The 19,098-nt window shown below is 43.3% G+C and overlaps 1 protein-coding gene across 2 annotated transcripts in view; it reads left to right on the top strand.

The window, feature by feature from the left end:
- The window catches only part of bys (Bystin), a 152,677-nt gene that overhangs the window by 95,334 nt on the left and 38,245 nt on the right, over window positions 1-19,098 (top strand). For both annotated transcript variants that reach the window (XM_080278382.1, XM_080278384.1), the window contains exon 7: window positions 15,134-15,360. In XM_080278382.1, the coding sequence (XP_080134508.1) occupies window positions 15,134-15,360 (227 nt within the window). The remainder of the gene's footprint in view (window positions 1-15,133; window positions 15,361-19,098) is intronic.

Here is a 19,098-nt window from a genome sequence, read left to right as displayed (position 1 = left end):
GAGTAAAATTACTCCCATCTTCCCAGTTCCATGAGACACCACCGTCTCCAGCCACGTCCCCATCGTCCCCTTCGTCAGGGTGGGGAGGTGAGGGTGGTGGGGGAGGTTGGGGAGGTGGAGAGCGGCACCTCTCATCACTTGCACTTCTCTTCCCTCTCCCTTTTCCTTTACCCTTTCCCTTCCCTTTCCTTCCTTTCCCCACATCCTGGGGCTGTGGGGAGGAAGTTTGGGAATATTGTGGGGCGAAAGACGTGCTGGGGAGTGGCTCCACCTCCTCTCTCCTAGGCTTACGTGCACCACATGCTCGTGCTGCCTCCCTCACACCACTTTCCCCTTCACCCCGCACTCCCGCCACACCACTTTCCCTTTCACCCCGCGCTCCCGCCACACCACTTTCCCTTTCACCCAGCACTCCCACCACACCACTTTCCACTTCCCCAGACAAAAGACTTGCATCATACCTGATATGTCTTCTCGCCCCACCTTCTGATCCTCGGGGTGATATTTTTTCTTTACCCAACCACGAGGCGATATCACGTCCTAAGCCGCCGTCATCCTCATCGTCCTCATCCTCATCCTCATCAGATTCGGGATGGAGAGATAGCCGTGCACGTGGTTGGGGAGCAGGCTGGCCTTCCCTGGCCTTACGGTATGTCACATACCGCTTTTTCCGGGGCGAAGGGACCTCTTCATCACTGCTTGTTATTTCTTCCTCTGGCTGGACGTAATCGCGATCCACCACATCATCGTTAAGTGGAGAATCACTATCTCCAGTGAAGGCTTCCAGGGCGGATGCAATTTCGTCGTCTGAGAGACCTTTCCGCACCATGTCTGACCTGAGTCACTGCTAACAGGTGAGTGACCGAGACAAGGACGAGCGCGGGTCACGCGAGGTCTGGGACGCTGCCCGCCTGGTGGCAGGTAGGGGAGGCTTGGGTACGTGGGCGAATCGAAAATCTCGCGCGAATTTTGAAAATTGTGGAAATTATGAACCTTGCAATTGCAGGACGTTGAAGTACGTCAACGGGATTGGCAGTGACAAAACGTGAGGACGTGGAAGTACGTCGACGGGATGCCGCGGGTTAATGTGCTTTTCTGGTGACAAACTATCTTGGACCAGCACTCCCAAATCTTTCTCTTCTCTCCTTTTTGTGATTAATTCATTACCCAACAAATAATTCAGTGATGGCCTCCTGGTACTTTTACCCATTTCCAATACTGTATTTTACATTTCTTTACATTAAATTTCACTTCCCACATCCGGCTCCAATTGTGTATCCTATCCAAATCCTCCTGCAGTATTTTACAATCCTCCTCAACCTCTACCTTCCTCAAGATCTTTACATCATCAGCAAACAGACTTGTGTAACTGTTCACTCCATCTACCGTATCATTTCGTAAATCAGGAACATTACTGGCGCCAACACCGAGCCTTGAGGGACTCCACTTGTTACTTCCCACCATCCAGACATCCTATCCTTTATTACTGTCCTCATTTGTCTGTCTCTCAAAAAGTCTCTCATCCATTCCAGAAGTTTCCCCTTCAGTCCTCCTATATATTCTAGTTTCCACATTAGTCTTTTATGAGGTACCTTGTCAAAGGCCTTCTCTAAGTACACACAATCCACCCAACCATCTCTCTCCTGTTCCACGTCAATCACTCTTGAGTAAAAGCTCAACAAGTTAGAAACACATGACCTTCCACTTCTGAATCCAAACTGACATTCAGCCAAAATATTCATCTCTTCTAGATATTTTATCCATCTGTCTTTCAGGATTCTCTCACACAATTTTGCGACCATGCTGGTTAGAGACACTGGTCTATAATTCAGGGGTTCTTCCCTGTTTCCTCCCTTGTAAATTGGTACCACATTTGCCCTCTTCCATTCTTGTGGCACTTTCCCCTCTTCCAGTGAGCATACGATTAAACTGTGAATTTTACCCGCCAGTTGTTCTCTGCATTCCTTCAGTACCCAATTAGAAATTCCATCAAGTCCTGGGGCTTTCCTTACATCTTGAGTTTCCAGTAATTTATACACTTCCTGTACCTCCACTTTTATATCTTTTATCACCGGAACATTTCTAATCACTCCCTCCCCTTCCACAAGCTCCTTTTCTTTAGTGAAAACTGACTGGAAACGTTTGTTCATTATTTCTGCTTGCATTGCCGCATCCTTAAAGACCTCTCCTTCTACTTTCAGTTTGGTGATTCCTTCCTTTTGTTTCAGTTTGCCATTAACAAATCTATAAAACAGTTTGGGTTCATCCTTGCATTTGTCTATTATACCTTTTTCAAAATTCCTTTCATCTTCTCTACGTATTGTGTATTCATTTCTTGTTCTTTTATATTCTTCCTTTGTTCTGTTGTTACCTCTCTTTCTCCAATTGTTCCACGCCTTATATCTCTCTTTTTTTGCTATCATACACCTTCTATTAAACCACTCCTTTTTCCTGTTTTCTTTCCCTCTTACTCTTGGTACAAATTTTTCCACTCCCAAATTATAGAGGCCTAGAAAGATATCCCACTTCTTCTGTATCTCTCTTGTTTCTCTGAATTTTCTCCAATCCGCATTTTCAAAAAAGTTTCTCAATCCTGTAAAATTTGCTTTCCCAAAGTTGTATCTTCCCTGTCTATGAAGCTCGTCTCTTGGCTCGACATTCCCTATTAACATCTGGAACTCAATGACCACATGATCACTTTTTCCTAAAGGACAGAGATATTTCAATGATTCTATTACATCGGGTTCTTTGGTGAACAGTAAATCTAACCTTGCTGGTGTGTCCTCACCTCGAAACCGTGTCTCTTCTTTGACCCATTGCGTCATCACATTATTCATTATTATATTTAATAACATAGTGCCCCATGAATCCTCGCCGCCTCCCGAGTACCATTCCTCCCAGTTCACCTCTTTACAGTTAAAGTCACCCACTAAAATTATATTATTGCTTTTCTCAATTATTTTTTGCAAATAGCCATATCTGACAACATCTCATGGTATTCGTCATCCTTCCATGCTCTCGTCTTTGGGGGAACATACACTACCACCATATCTTCCTTAACATTCACTCCAGTTTCTAATTTCATATATATCACTTCAGCCCTGCCTTCTCCCATTTCCACAGTGTCTACATTTATGTTGTTCTTCACTGCTATCATCACTCCTCCTCCCTTTTTTTCTTTCCTGTCTTTTCTCCACAGTTTGTATTTACCATCTCCCAAATGAACATCAATATCTTCTCTTAATTTGGTCTCTACAAGGCACATGACATCAGGTTCATGTTCTCTCAATAAATCGTAAATTTCTATCCTTGTCGATATGAAACCATCAACATTAGTATATATCACCTTCAAATTATTTTTGACGTTTTTAATACCCTCTTCTCTCCTACTCTCTATCCGTACCACTTCCTCAACTTCTGATCTTTCACAGCCATCCCCCTTAGTTTCCTTCACTTCTATTTCCTTAAATACCACTTCCTTACTTTCATGTCCAATATTCTCCAAAAAAAAGTATTACATTCTTCCTCTGTCCTCTTATCATTTTTTCCCTTTACTTCTTCCTTTAATGATTTTAAAACTTCTCTTTCTTCTTCATTCAGATCTCTTCTTATTATAATATTTTCCATCCCCGCCTCTTTGCTTAATTTCCAAGTCACTTTAAGTATCTCATTTATTACACTTTCTGATGTAAACTTGACTCTCACTGGTCTTGTTTCCCCTTTCTTATAAGGCCCTATCCTCCTTACTTCCTCAATTTCTTTTACCCACTTGTCTCCTTCGGGGTCAATCTTGCCTAATATTCCTACCCCCTGGGGGTAGGGGGGTTTCAAGAATACTCCCCCAGTATCCCTGCTTGTCGTACGAGGCGACTAAAAGGGTTGGTGGTGGGTTAGTGCCCCACCCCGTAAAAAGAACTAACTAAAAAAGCAAATAAAGCGCCTCGGACCCGGACGGACCATACATTGACGACTAAGGAACGGACAAAGGACATTCTGAGGGTAGGAACGTGGAATGTGAGAGGAGTGAATGATGAAGTGAAAGAGAGAGAGATTGTCCAGGTGCTTGAGGATGCAAAAGTGGATATATGTGGATTGACTGAAACTAAATGGAAAGGTGAAAGGATGAGAGAATGGGAACATGGTATAGGTATATGTGCGGGAGTCAGTGAGAATGAGAGGGCAAGAGAGGGAGTATGTCTGATGATAAGCAAGAAGTGGAAGGAGAATATAAGAGAGTATGGAACAGTGGGTGCAAGGATTGTATGGGTGAGGATGAAAGTAGGTATACAAGCATGGGCGATTGTATGTGTGTATGCTCCAACAGAGGATCGAGTGGCAAGAGTGAAAGATGAGTTTTGGGCGAGAGTAGAAGCATGTATGGACAAGTTTGAGAGGAGCGAGAGAGTGCTGTTGATTGGAGACATGAATGGCAAAGTTGGGAATGTACGAGTGGATGGAGTGGTTGGTCAGTGGGGTGTGCCAGCTGAAGTAGATGGGAATGGTAGTGCTTTGGTGGACATTTGTACTGGTAAGGGGTTGGCAATAGCCAACACCTACTTTCGTCATAAGATGATCCACCGGTATACATGGAGAGTAATGAGGAGGATGGATGGTGAACTTGTTGAACGAAAGGCAATGATAGACTATGTGTGTGTGGATGAGCGAATGAGAAGACAAGTGTTGGATGCAAGGGTGTGGAGAGGGTGGGGGAATGGAGTCTCGGACCATCACTTAGTGATGGCCAAGGTAGAGCTGCAAAGAAAGTGGTTGAGGAGACGAAGGGGAAGACAGGAGGAAGCAGCTCCTGTGAGAAGAGTGGAGAAATTGCAAGATAGTGAGAAAAGGACAGAGTATAAGAGCATAGTGGAAGAAAGATTGGGAAGGTATGAGCTAGAGCAGATGGAAGGGGTGGAAGACGTATGTAAGATATTCACGGAAGAGATAAGCGCAGCGTGTGAGGCGGTTTGTGGAGTGAGGAGGAGATGCAAGGGTGTGCAAGGGACAGCATGGTGGAATGATGAGGTGAAACGAGCTGTGGAACAAAAGAAGAAGGCATATGGTGAATGGTTGGCGAGTAGAGGTAGGGGAGAAGATGAGAGAGAGAAGAGAGAGGTATATGTGAGCAGGAGAAGGGAGGTTAAGAGACTGGTGAAGGAGAGTAAGAAGAAAGTGGATGAAGAGTTTGGGAGGAATCTGAGTGTGAAATGAAGGGAGAGTAAGAAATTGTTTTGGAAGGAGGTAAAGAAAGTAAGGCAGTGTGAAAGGGGAAATAGTAGGGGAGTGAAAGATAAGAATAATAGATTGTTGGTGGAGAAGAGAGAGAAATTGAGGAGATGGAAGGAGCACTTTGAGGATTTGTTGAATGTAGAGAGTGAGAACAGTGTGAGTATAAGTGGTTGGGGAATGGCTGGGAGAAGAAGAGATGAGAGGAGGGAGGAAGAGATCAGTAGGGCGGAAGTAGTGGAAGCGATGAAGAAGATTAAGCTGGGAAAGGCCCCAGGAATTGATGGAGTGTGTGGTGAAATGCTTAGGTATGGGGGTGAGATTGTTGTGGAGTGGATATGGAAGTTGTATAGATTGGCTTGGGAAGAGGGAAGGGTTCCAGAAGACTGGAAATCAGGTATAATTGTTCCTCTGTACAAAGGAAAAGGGGAAAGAGAAGTATGTGGTAACCATAGGGGTATTTGCCTTCTTAGTGTGACTGGTAAAATATATGGTAGAATACTCATTGATAGGGTTAGGCATATGACAGAGGAGCTAGTTGGAGAAGAACAAGGGGGATTTAGGAAGGGAAAAGTGTGTGTAGATCAGATATTTGTTCTAAGATGTTTAGTGGAGAAGTATCTAGAGAAGGGAAGGAAAGTGTATGCTGCCTTCATGGACTTGGAGAAAGCTTATGACAGAATAGATAGGCAAGGTATGTGGAAGGTATTGAGAATATATGGAGTGGAGGGGAAATTGTTGAGTGCTGTGAAGAGTATGTACGAGGGAGCTAGGGCTATGGTGCGAGTGGATGGTGAGCTGAGTGAGTTCTTTGATCTCAATGTGGGACTGAAACAGGGGTGTGTGATGTCTCCATGGCTGTTTAATATATATATGGATGGGGTTGTAAAGGAGGTGCAGGGTAGGGCAGTGGATGTGGGGGTGGCCCTAATGAATGAGGGTGAGATTTGGAAGCTTCCGGTGTTGCTGTTTGCTGATGATACAGTATTGTTGAGTGAAGATGAATGGGAGTTGCAAGGTTTGGTGAATGAATTTGGGACAGTGTGTAGGAGGAGGAAGCTGAAAGTTAATGTAAACAAAAGTAAAGTTATGGTGTTTGAGAGGAATGAAGTCACAGAGTGTGCAGTGAGATTGGATGGTGAGGATATGGAGAATGTGAGTGCATTCAAGTACTTGGGTAGTGTGATGAGTAAGGATGGAACTTTGGGGGATGAAGTACGTGAAAGGGTACAGCAGGGAAGAAAGGTTGTTGGTACACTGAAAGCAGTGATGAGAAATAGGGAGGTGAGTATGGAAGTTAAGAAGTCACTGCATGATGGTATTGTGATCCCTACCCTGACGTATGGAAGCGAGGCGTGGACCTTGCAAGAGGGGAACAAGTCAAGAGTGAGAGCAGTGGAAATGAGTTACTTGAGAGGAGCATGTGGAGTGACATGGAGGGACAGGTTGACGAATGAAGAAGTGAAGGAACGTTGTGGGGTAGATGTGGATGTGGTTGAAAAGATTAGGAGAAATACACTGAGGTGGTTTGGACATGTGGAGAGAATGGAGAATGAAAGACTGACTAAGAGGGTGTATGTAGGTGAGGTGGAGGGAGGGAGAGGGAGAGGTAGACCGAGGATGAGGTGGAGGGATGGAGTTGAGAGGTATATGAGGGAGGGGGGGGTGAGTTAGGGGGAGGGGAGTCAAATGGTGGGTGACAGAGTGACTTGGAGGCATTTTGTCTGCGGCCACCCTTTGCAGGATTAGGGCGTCGGGCTATAGATAGATAGATAGATAGGTTCACGTCTCTCTCGAGTCTTACGAACCTAACCTTTTCTTCCTCTTCCCTGTTTCCAAATATTACTACACATCTGTTCCTTTCTACAGTTTCTCTCACTGTTTTCTCTTTTTTCTTCAGTATTTTCACTACATTTTCTTCCATTTTTTTCTTGTTCATTTCCCTTTTTTGGATGATCTCTCTTAAGCTGACCACTTCTTTCTGTTCTTCTTCTACATGTGCCCACTTTGCCTTATGCTCTTCTAATACATTACTCACCTTCTCCGTTTTATTAGTACTCTCTTCTAGTTTCCTCCTCAATTCAACATTTTCCCGCTTCAAATTCCTAATCTCTTCATACGCTATTTCATTGGATTGGATCAGACTCTGTATGGTAGTATCCGTATTTTCAGACACATCCTTTATCACTAGATTCTCTACTTTCTATTCAAGTTCACTAATCCTCATAATTAATGTTTTAACCAGGTCCATGACATTGGTATTTGTATCAAATCCTTGAAATTCGAGTCCCTCATTGTTTACATTTTCGGCCATGTTTAATGTTGGTTGAGTACCAAAACAGCTGTTACCGGAAAAAAACTACAAACATTCATGTATACTATAGCCAATAAATCTTTACATTTTTGGTAGTCTATTAACTTTCATTATTTTAAATTTAAGACAAGACCTTAGGAGACAGGACAGACAAAATTCCTGAAACTACTTAAGGTTAGCAGCGATGGCTGGGACGTCTGCTCTCTCCGGCTGTTCGTTCGTATGTGTATGTAGTTTGGTGTTGACAGATAGAGGAGCTTGTATTTTAGAGCAAGCTGGCCTTCACTCTGTGTTATTTCACCAGCACTTATGACTGCCCTTGCAAGACACTGGCATTCACCTTGGAACCAAAGTTCCTCATATTTTCTTGTATCTCACTCAAGGAAGAACCCTTTTTCAATACTGGTGAGGCACTGTTTTTAACAGAAGGAAATTGGATCCCTACATGGTGTATGTACTGTACTGTAGCTGTAGGACGGCTCCACAGAAGCAGTTGCCATACTTGTTGTCGAAGGGTCTGCTTCACCAGACAGACCAGGGTTAACCCCTTCTGTGCAGTGACATGTTTTGAAAATTTATTATTGTGGCCTTCAGGTTATTTTATTTATTCTGGGAGTCTTTTTTTTTTTTTTTTTTTTTTTTTTTTTTTTTTTTTAAGAAGAAAGGATATAATACAGTCATTTTTAATCCAGAAATGCCAGAGGACCTTCCTAAGTTGAATTACATCACATGGAAGTAGGAAGAGAAAACTAGAAAATATATTTGATTTTAAGGGGTTACACAACACCACCAGAAATTAGCGTGAGAGTGTATTGTGGCTACAAGCTTGATTTCCAGTCACACATTTATCACTCCCAGGCAGAAAACAGTGTGCCTCAAGTAAGAAGAGTCAAAGTTCAAGCTGAGACTATCATTTTTACAGATCTTATCTCACATCTTAGATTTCATTCACTCCAACAGTTTCCAGTGGCTGTTGGAAAATAATTAGCTGTTTTTTGCAGTAGGTTGTAAAAAGCATTACTTGTACCATGACCAACCTCGGTATGAGGATTCCTTTAAGAGGAAATGTATTACCATTTGATTAGCTCAGACTTTTTTTTTTTTTTTTCCACTGTTATGTTGTATTTCTTAATTTATTCCTGTTATCATGAGATGATGTGGTGTTCTTAGGAGGACCCCCAAATAATGAAGGTGTAAATGAAAACTACCGTATATTTAACCCATCCAGTTCAGAAAGCCTGTCCTAAACAGTAAAGGTTTTGTGTATATATGATGTGGATGGTAAGCTGTTGAATACCATTAAGGAGTTTTTATGATGATAGTGTAGCCTTTATAAGGGTAGGTGGACATCTGAGTGGTTTAAGATCAGTGTTGGAGGAAGACGAGATGAGTGATGTCCCCATGGCTGTCCAGTCTATACAGTAATCCCTTGATTATCTGATGTAAGAGCCAAAGGTGTGTCCAAATAGTGGATCCATCCAGATAATGGACTTTCTCCGTTACATACTGTAACTTTTTAAGCCATTTTAAAAGGCCACAACAGTACATTGTGCAACACTTATTCGTGGTATTTTACACTACTCTGTGTGGTCAAGCAGACCTGTGAACCACAGCCAAGTAGTTACCATGGTCAAACAGACCCTTCAATCATAGACAAGCAATCACCACTGCAGGGCCATACCCTGCAGTGACATGAAAGAATACATGATAAAATCAGCTACACAAGAAAAATGCTGAAGGCACACAAAACATAATGTTAAAATGAAATAAAATCATGGAGCAGTACAGTAAGCTTGAATAAAATCAAGGAACAGTACAGTAAACTAGAATAAGATCAGTGTAACACTCACAGTTCCTCACAGGGTGTCATGCTGAATAACCCACTAGCTCTTCGACTCTGACATTGGCACTGCGGCTGGCGAAGCTGTTGCATTGCACAGTACATGGCATGTGGTCTAGTGGCAGACCCTGATGAGCTTAGCTTTGTTGCAGTCATAGTCAAGGATGAGCTCCGGCAGTTGACCCAGGGGAGCAGCTGTGGGATATGGCGATGGACTGCCCACTTCAAGTGACTCAGAATACAGCTGCAAAGTCACGTCCAGGGGAGACACAACGGCTGACAACATGCTAGGTTGTGGTTCTGTCGTTGAAGGTGTACTTTAACGCTGTGATGGTGGCAGAGAAGAAGTGGACTGGGCAGGGGTCAGAGGCCTGACAGAGGAGTCAATCTTTGAATGGAGATAGAAGCGACAATTCAGATATCGGATGACACTCTGCCGCACAGAACACAAATCCTTCACAAGGTGAAGAGGCACCATGTCACAGTCAATATACGGATTCTCGGTATACTCGAGCACCTGCACAAGATGTGCCCGGAATGTGCTCAGGTGGGGGATGGCCGGAGTACTGCAGTTCTCCGGGTCGTCCATATTGTCCTTGTCATCATTGTCACTCTCTTCAGGCTGGGCAGCAGCAACAGAAGTGGCAGTCTCAACATCAGGCATAACTTGATAGCTGGGATCACCCCCATCCTCATCTAACCACTTCCGCACATCATTGACATCCACAGGCTTGCCTGCATTACGAAGACAAGTGTGGAAGGTGTCCACATCAAAGCCCAGAAAGTCGTGTCTGCCCTTGTGTCCCTGACGGTGATGAGACCAACCACTCTCGAGGGTTTTCATGGAGACTTCCTTCCATGCATTCACCCAATTGTATGCTGCAGACTTGAGGTTGTAGCTTTGCAGATTTTGCAAAGTCCTCTGCTGTCGCATGTCCAGCCCCTGATTCTGCCTGCCCTTGTCCTCAGGAACAACCATCACCTTGTTCAGGAACCTCTGACGATATAGTCTCTTTGTGGCCACAGTAACACCCTGATCCATTGGTTGAATCAAAGCAGTGGTATTAGGTGGCAAATACAAGCACCTAATGCGACCGTCAAGAGCAACCAACTCCATCTCGGAGAGATGCACAGGGGCATTGTCCAGAAGAAGAAGAGCCATTACCTGGTCACAAGGGATTCCAAGTTCCTCCATTTCACAACAGATGACCTCCTTGACAAAATGCCTGTGGAACCAATCTTTGAAGATCTTGGAGGTAAACCAGGCCATCACAGAATGGTACCACAACAGGAAGGACATCCATTAGCCCATGAAGGCAGTGAGGCTGTTTTGCCCAACAGCAATTGCGGGCTTCAGCTAATGTGTCCTGTTAGCATTAGCACAGCACAAAACAGATACCCGTTGCTTGGACAACTTGTGACCAGGTACACGCTTCTCCTCATCTTCCAGGGTGTTTGTGGGCACTGAGTGGTAGAAGAGGCCAGTTTTGTCAGCATTATGAACTTGACCGAGAGTGAAGCCCTCCTTCTCAATGAATCCCTACAATTCCTGACAAAATTCCTCCACTCGCTCCTCACAAACATCTAAAGCTTTACCATGAGTCTTATGATTTGTAAGGCCATGTCAAAGCTTGAACCTGAAGAACCAACCTTCGAATGCCTTGAAGTTGGGGACATTGTGAAGGTGGACAAACTTCTCAGCAGCAGCTTTCAGCTTGGTGCCACGCACTAGCATGCCTGCAGCTGATTGCTGGCAGTACCAGATCAATGTCAAACAGTTGACATTGGCATGCTGGGGCAGGCTTATAGCCTGCCATCGGTATTGTATCTGTTCTCGCCGAAGTCTGCTGTATACTGGGTGAGTTTGTCGTGAGATTTCCTAATGTCCTGTAGGGTTGAGTGGGCCAGATCGAGCTCCTTTAGGTTGTGGGAAGTGGACCATCCCTTATCAGTCTTACCCATGATTTCCTGCTACTTTCTCCTTATCAGCACTACCATGTTTTCACTGGTAGAGGGGCCATCATCACACACTCTAGGGAGAGGCATGCAAGGAAGAGCAAGGCCCGAAGCAGGTAGGGAACAGCCACAAAAGCTGCCACGTGTGCCACCATAACAACTGTCCGGGAGGAGCTGCTCACTAAACGGTAGTCATGCAGGAACTGAGAATGGCTGAAGAGGTCTCTAGCAGACACTGGGTGAACTACAGAGCCAGGCAGCCTGGCACCAGCAGGCTATTCCTGCCCGAGTGGGTGAGATGTGTTTGCATGGCCAAAATTTCAACCCAGACGCAAGCATTTTGTCAGGATAAAATGGGTAACGGATCATATGACAATCGAGGGATTACTGTATGTGGATTGGGTTATGAGAGAGAGAGAAAACTAGTCATGGAGAGAGGCATTATGTTGATAATGAAAGGTGAAGAGTTGAATATCATTTATTTATGTTGTTGTTCAGAATTGGAATTTTGGATTGGTTGAGTATGCATAAATCTTTGGAAAAACACCCCCATGCTGTGGAAAAAAAGTTTGTACAATCCAGTCATCTAGGTGGTGAAAAAGTATAATAAAGAAAATGAAAATGTCAAGGATAAAAAATGAATGAATTAAATGGAAGAGAAATAAGAATCAGATGGAATCATGTGAAAAACTACTGATATATGGAAATGAGAGCAGAGAAAGTGTTGTTGCCTAACCCAGGCCTGTCTAGCCAAGCAGACCCATTGACCACAGGTAAGCAGCTGCTATGGGGCTTTCCTACAAGTATAGTACAGGATATACACTGCAGGGAAACAGTGCCCTGTTGTGGTAGAAAGCACCTTGCCAGGGTTGAACAAGGGTTCTTCTCCATGATGAAGTGCAGGGAAATATGAGAAAGTTTTGCTTTTGGGTGGATGCCACAGTCACTTTGCTCCACCCAGAGTACACATCACCACCACATGTAGGCACCTCATCAGCGCTAGAGCAGAGCAGTAATTAACATAATTGGGTATGATTGTGTACAGTGTTGAAAATGTATCCTTGACGGTGTGAAATGTTGAAGTGTAGGAACAGGGTAGCTGTTTATGAAATATTTGCAGATATGATTTCATTTAATGGAGGGAGTGTTATGAGATATATCCCAGAAAGCTTCAGTTAGTGGATCTGTTCCGGTAGGGTAGAAAAAACTGTATTATACCGTTTCTACTTAACGTGGCCAGATATTTCCCTCTCTCCTTCGTGAATGCTGAGTTATAGATTAACATTAGAATATGGTGTTAGTCACAAAGAAGTGCTGTTCAAAGGCTGTAGAGCCATAGTGTAATCTTATTTTGCCACTGAGCTGTGTGAAAAAAATATTCAGAAAAATCTGGGCCAAGTTAAGGTAAAAGGACTGTAGTTGTCTTGTTTGAAAAATAAAAGTAACTGACTTATAAGCAAAATTTTTAAGAGACTACAGTTGGTGGGTGTTGTATGAAAGTTACATGGAAGAATAATGATTGAAACGGTAGGATAGATATCAGAACATCTTGGGAGTGATGGACAGGATGGTTTCCAGAATATTAGATGTAGCCCCGGGCTCCCACGCTCCTCATGGGGGTAACACAGGATTGGATGATGGATGGATGGATGGGTGAATCACTTACTTATAGTAAGACTTATACACTCAACCCCCTGCTATCGCGCCTAATTGGTCACAGCAAACGCGCGTGATAGCTGAATACGCGATAGCTGAACTGAACAATCAATGGGAAAACTTCTAATTGTTTCTTTGGTGGCCCATTTTTCTAACTTTTAACCACTTTATGCCTGCGATTTCCTGCCAATCTCTCCTCCAACATGAAATAAAGCATTATTATATTGATAATAACAGTATAATGAATAAATAAACAACATCAAAGGCCATCAAACTTTTATAAGGATTAAGGCTTGGGTGGTTTGATGGGTTTCAAGGCTTGGGAGTGGCTTAATTGCTGCCAGATCTCTTTAGCTGTCTCTATGATTTCTTAGTGTCCACAGCTAAAGGGGGTACCACACGGTACATCGTATCAGGAACAGCCAAGGAAGATTTAAGTGGAACAAAACTTGCATGCTATCACACACGTTCCTCATACTGTTGCCAGAGCCCCGTCTCAGTTGTAAACACGTGATTACTTTATCGACATCACAGTTTTCTTTGGCATAGGAAATATTAACTCTTTATGTGGGTTTCAAAACGATTGATATTTATTCTAAAATACAGTATTAATAAGTATTCAGTGTTAATCTAAATTTCAATGCTGTAATACGATATATTCTTTCGAGTCGAATGGGTTTTGTTCACATTGTTTTGCCCGTCGTTTGCTCGGCAGGAATTCTTTCAGATGCATTCCAAACGCCCGTGGTATCATCAGCAAATTTACCACGTTACCGTTCCGATTAACCATCATATCCTCGGCAAACCTCGTTTGAAGAGCCGTGTGAATAAGTTTTGCTTAGCCTGTCTTCAAACTCGATGCGTGATAGCGGTCTTGGGGTGCGTGATAGCATGTATGGTTGTGCATTTGATGAGTGCACGATAGCAGATAAACGCGATAGCTGAACATGTGATAGCAAGGGGTTGAGTGTAGTCAAAAAAGCATGTGAAAAGCAGATGATGTTTGCAAAATTGAGCATAATGAGAATATTGAAGTGGATGTGTATTATCACATTGAAGAACAAAGTTACTTGTATAGATATAATAGGATGCTTGGGCATTGAGAGTAGAAGTAAAGTGATGTGCACAAGAATGCTGAGGTGATTTGTAGATAGTGAGAAAATGTGTGAGTAATTGGGGGAGTGCCTTACAGGCTTGAACATGGAGGGGATGACCCATGGTGGGCGGTAAAGAAAAGATCCATTTTAAAGGATGTGAGTTCAGTCCAAGGGTGAGGCAGGGAACAGCTTGATGATTTGAATTTTATTGAAATAGACTGTAGTGATCCACGACAAGACCCACCAACTTGCTATGAAAACACCCCCACTATCACCATTGTATCAGTCCTGAATGAGGTAGCCCTTGCCTGGATGGTGAGTGCTAGTGCGATTGTGGTGACATATGAAGGTGTGCGGCACAAGATTTATTGTCCCTTAGAGAAAGGGCTGCCAAGTGTGTGCCCATAGCTCGACCCATGGGGGAAAAAAAAAACAAAAAACAAAAACAAACAAAAAAAGGTGATGTCCTGAGAAGAGACATCAGAATTTGGGTACTTAACTTGCATCCTGCATGGAAACTCTGAGCTTGGAAAATAACCATTTGGTGAGAGAGAGAGAGAGAGAGAGGTTGAGCAAAAAAAGCCTGGAACACTGCCTTACAAAAATTTGTGAATAGTATGTATAAAGTGGAAAGCAGAATGGTTGAAGGATGTAATGTGACTGGTGATAAGCAAGCCTTGGTATAGAATAGAGGCCTGCTGTTTAATATAATGGTGTACCATAAAATTACCAGTATTGTAATATTAACCCTTTCAAGCCAGTGGTGTTTCATTGATTTATTCTTTCTTCTTCCAGGCGGTTTCATTCAGAATTGGGGACACCTCATATTGAATGGGTATATAAAGGCTATTTCTGATTCATTCAGCTGTAATAGTCTGCCTGAAGCTGAATATAATCTGGAAACAGCAAGGATGAAATTAGAAAGGTACCTATGGGCTCAGTGGGACAGACATACTGGGCTGTGGTAGACTTTCTTGAACCTACACCTTCAAGGTTGCATAATAGGTTTGGCTGTTACCATTTTTATTTTTTTCTCTCCTTTTCCAGACCCTGATAAGTGGTCTGCCGCTGCCATGTACCAGGCAGTCAGAATATTTGTAAGCAACCTGAAGGAAGCGATGGCTCAGCGATTCTTCAACCTGGTACTACTTCCTCGCATTAGGGACGATATATCATTCTACAAACGCCTTAACTACCACCTCTACCAGGCATTGTGTAAGGCACTCTTCAAGCCTGGTGCATTCTTCAAGGGCATCCTGCTGCCACTTTGTATGGTAAGTTTCTTATCACTTTCATTCCTTTTTCTGAATTTCCTCTTCCATTTTCCCCATTTATTATTCTTCAGGGACCTGGTAACTGAGTCCTCTCTCTCTCTCTCTCTCTCTCTCTCTCTCTCTCTCTTTTCATTCTTTTGTCATTCATCAGCCTATGTCATCCCTTCCTTCCCTTCCTCCATCCCTTCTCTCTACCATTTAACAATACCTACCCTGAGTGTTTTATGTAGTAGTAAGTACCAGTCACTTTTTTTTTTTTTTTTTTCACTTTCCAGTTAATTTCACCATCAGTTGCAAAAATATTTCATGTTTAAGCTCCATTTTGTAGTTATGAAGCTGGTTTGACAGTTTCCTTACTTTATAGTAGGTACCGGACGAATGGAGTATGTTGTGATGTTTTGTGGAGCATATATTTCTAAGATGTATAATGAGGATTACATGTGGTCTCTGATTACCTGTTGATATCACCTACCTGTTACTCTCCTTTTCTTCATTCTTTTATTCCTCATTGTCCATTCTTCTTCTCTGCTTCTTCTTTTTCTCCCTTTCTGCATCCTCTACCATTTTGAACTCCCTGTCTTTCTTTTCGTCAGCCTCATCTTGCTCCTTTTTGTGTGTGTGTACATCCTATTATCCATGTTATCTTCCCATCTTTCTTCTCCTCTGCCTCTTGATACTCTCTTTTTCTGCATCTGTTCACCCGACTTCACTCCCTTTATTTCTTCTCTGTTTCTTCTAATTCCATTTTTCATCTTTCTTCATCCTTCTGTCTCTTTCGTCTTGTTATATGTCATCTCTTTAATGTTGTTCTGCATCCTTTTATCCTTGTCAGCTACTTTTGCCATCTCTTCATTGGTATCCAGTGTCCTGCTGACTTAACTTTTTTTCTTTTTCTTCATTGTTTCCTCCATTCTCTCTCATCTGTGGTACCTTCATCATCCTTCCTTTCATCTCCTATATTATCCATCCACTCATCCAACTTCACATGTTTTGTATATACCCTCTTCAGGCATAAAATGATCCACAGGTATACATGGCGAGTGATGAGAAGGGTGAGTGTTGAACTGAATGAAAGGGAGGCAATGATTGATTATGTGTGTGTGGATGAAAGGATGCGAAGATGTGTAATGGATGCAAGAGTTTATAGAGGTTGGGGGAGTGGACTTTCTGACCACTACTTGGTGGTGGCCAGAATTAGAATTCAAGTAAGATGGAGGAATAGAAGAAGGGAAAGACGAGAGGAAGGAGTAGTTGCAAGGAGAGTGGAAAGGTTACAAGAGGATGAGAAAAAGGCAGAGTATAAGAGAGAAGTGGAGGAACGATTGGGCTCATATGAATTGAAGCAGATGGGAGACGTGGAAGGTGTGTGTAGAATATTTACGGAAGAAATATGTGCAGCATGTGATGTGGTGTGTGGAAGGAAGAGAAGATGGAGGGGGGTGCAAGGAACAGCGTGGTGGACTGAAGAGGTGAAACAGGCTGTGGCACAAAAGAAGAAAGCATACAATGAATGGATGAGAAATAGGGGCGTGGAAGAAGTTGAGAGGCGGAAGAGAGAGTTATATGTAGAAAGAAAGAGAGAGGTGAAAAGATTAGTAAGAGAGAGTAAGAAGAGAGTGGATGAGGAATTTGGAAGGAATTTGAGTGTAAAGTGGAGGGACTGTAAGAAAATGTTCTGGAGAGAGGTGAAGAGAGTAAGACGGGTGGAAGTGAAGTTAGCAGGGGAGTGAAAGATAAAAATGGTAGATTACTAGTGGAGAAGGGAGAAAAAGTGAGCAGATGGAGAGAACACTTTGTGGAATTATTGAACGTAGAGGATGGAAGTAATTCGAGTATAAGTGGCTGGGGAATGGCTGGGAGAATGAGTGAGGTGAGAAGACAGGAAGAAATCAGTAGGATAGAAGTTGTGGAAGCAATGAAGAAAGTTAAATCAGGGAAAGCCCCAGGAATTGATGGAGTGTGTGGTGAAATGCTGAAGCATGGGGGGGAGATAGTAGTAGAATGGATGTGGAAGATGTGCAGATTGGCCTGGGAGGAAAGTAGAGTCCCGGAGGATTGGAAGTCAGGTATAATTATTCCCTTGTACAAAGGAAAAGGGGAAAAAGAAGTGTGTGGTAATCATAGGGGCATTTGTCTTCTTAGTATAATAGGAAAAGTGTATGGTAGGATACTTATTGACAGAGTTAGAGAAAGAACAGAGAAATTAGTTGGAGAAGAACAGGGAGGCTTTAGGAAGGGAAGAGGTTGTGTAAATCAGATATTCATTCTTAGATCTTTAGTGGAAAAGTTTCTAGAGAAGGGAAAGAAGTTGTATGCGGCTTTCATGGATTTGGAGAAAGTACCGTATATGACAGGGTGGATAGACAAGGATTGTGAAAAGTGTTAAGAATATATGGAGTAGATGGGAAGTTGTTGAATGCTGTGAAGAGTATGTACGATGGTGCGAAGGCTGCAGTGCGTGTGGATGGTGAACTAAGTGAATTTTTCTCTTTGAAAGTTTGTTTGAAACAAGGCTGTGTCATGTCTCCATGGTTGTTCAATTTGTACATGGATGGGGTAATAAAAGAGGTACAAGGTAGGGTAGTGGATGCTGGAGTGGCCCCGGTGAGAGAGGATAGTGTTTGGAAACTCCCTGTACTGGTGTTTGCAGATGATACTGTGTTGTTGAGTGAAGACGAAGGGGAGCTGCAAGGCTTGGTGGATGAGTTTGAGAGAGTGTGTAAGAAATGGAATCTAAAGGTGAATGTAGGGAAGAGTAAAGTGATGGTCTTTGAGAGAGGTGAAGTCACTGAATGTACAGCGAGGTTGGATGGTGAGTAATTGGAAAATGTGAGTATGTTTAAGTACTTGGGTAGTGTGATGAGTAAGGATGGAGGTTTGGAGGGTGAAGTGCTTGAAAGGGTACAGCAGGGAAGAAAGGTTGCTGGTTCTTTGAAAGCAGTGATAAGAAACAGGGAAGTGAGCATGGAAGTGAAAAAGTTACAACATGACAGTATTGTGATACCAACTCTAATGTATGGAAGTGAAGCTTGGACGTTGTTGGAAGGACACAAGTCAAGAGTGAGAGCAGTGGAAATGAGTTATTTAAGAGGAGCCTGTGGAGTCACATGGAGAGACCGGCTGACGAATGAGGATATAAAGGAGCGTTGTGGTGTTGATGTGGATGTGATAGGAAGCGTTATGATGAACACACTGAGGTGGTTTGGCCATGTGGAGAGGATGGAGGGTGAAAGACTGACGAAGAGAGTGTATGTGAGTGAGGTGGAGGGGGAAAGAGGGAGGGGGAGGCCGAGGATGAAATGGAGGGATGGGGTGGAGAGGCATATGAGAGAGGGGGGTGTGAGTTGGGAGCAGGGCAGTGAAATGGCGGGGGACAGGGCGACTTGGAGGCGATTTGTTTGTGGCCACCCCAAACGGGATTGAGGTGTCTGGCAATAGGTAGATAGATAGATATACAAATTTGCCCAGTCCAGTGAGCCATGCTTCCATTCACTCACCATTTAGGTTCCCAGAATCCTGGCTCAATCGGATATGCCAAAATCATTCACCACGTTCTGTAGTTTCACATAAACATATCCGATAGAGTCAGTCCAGATGCTGTCATGTTAAAAGGGGTGCCAGATCCCTGTTCATGCGCTTCTCCTCACAATATTTGTCCAAGCAGCTTGATCTCTTGTCAGTCCCTTAGCCTCACCGACTTCCAAACCTCTCTTCCTCACACACTCATCCACCATATCT

This window comes from Coenobita brevimanus, chromosome 73, assembly GCF_032717465.1.
Source record: "Coenobita brevimanus isolate Jiangsu-jjx chromosome 73, ASM3271746v2, whole genome shotgun sequence".
Lineage (NCBI taxonomy): Eukaryota > Metazoa > Arthropoda > Malacostraca > Decapoda > Coenobitidae > Coenobita > Coenobita brevimanus.
This window is presented reverse-complemented; position numbering and strand designations above follow the sequence as displayed.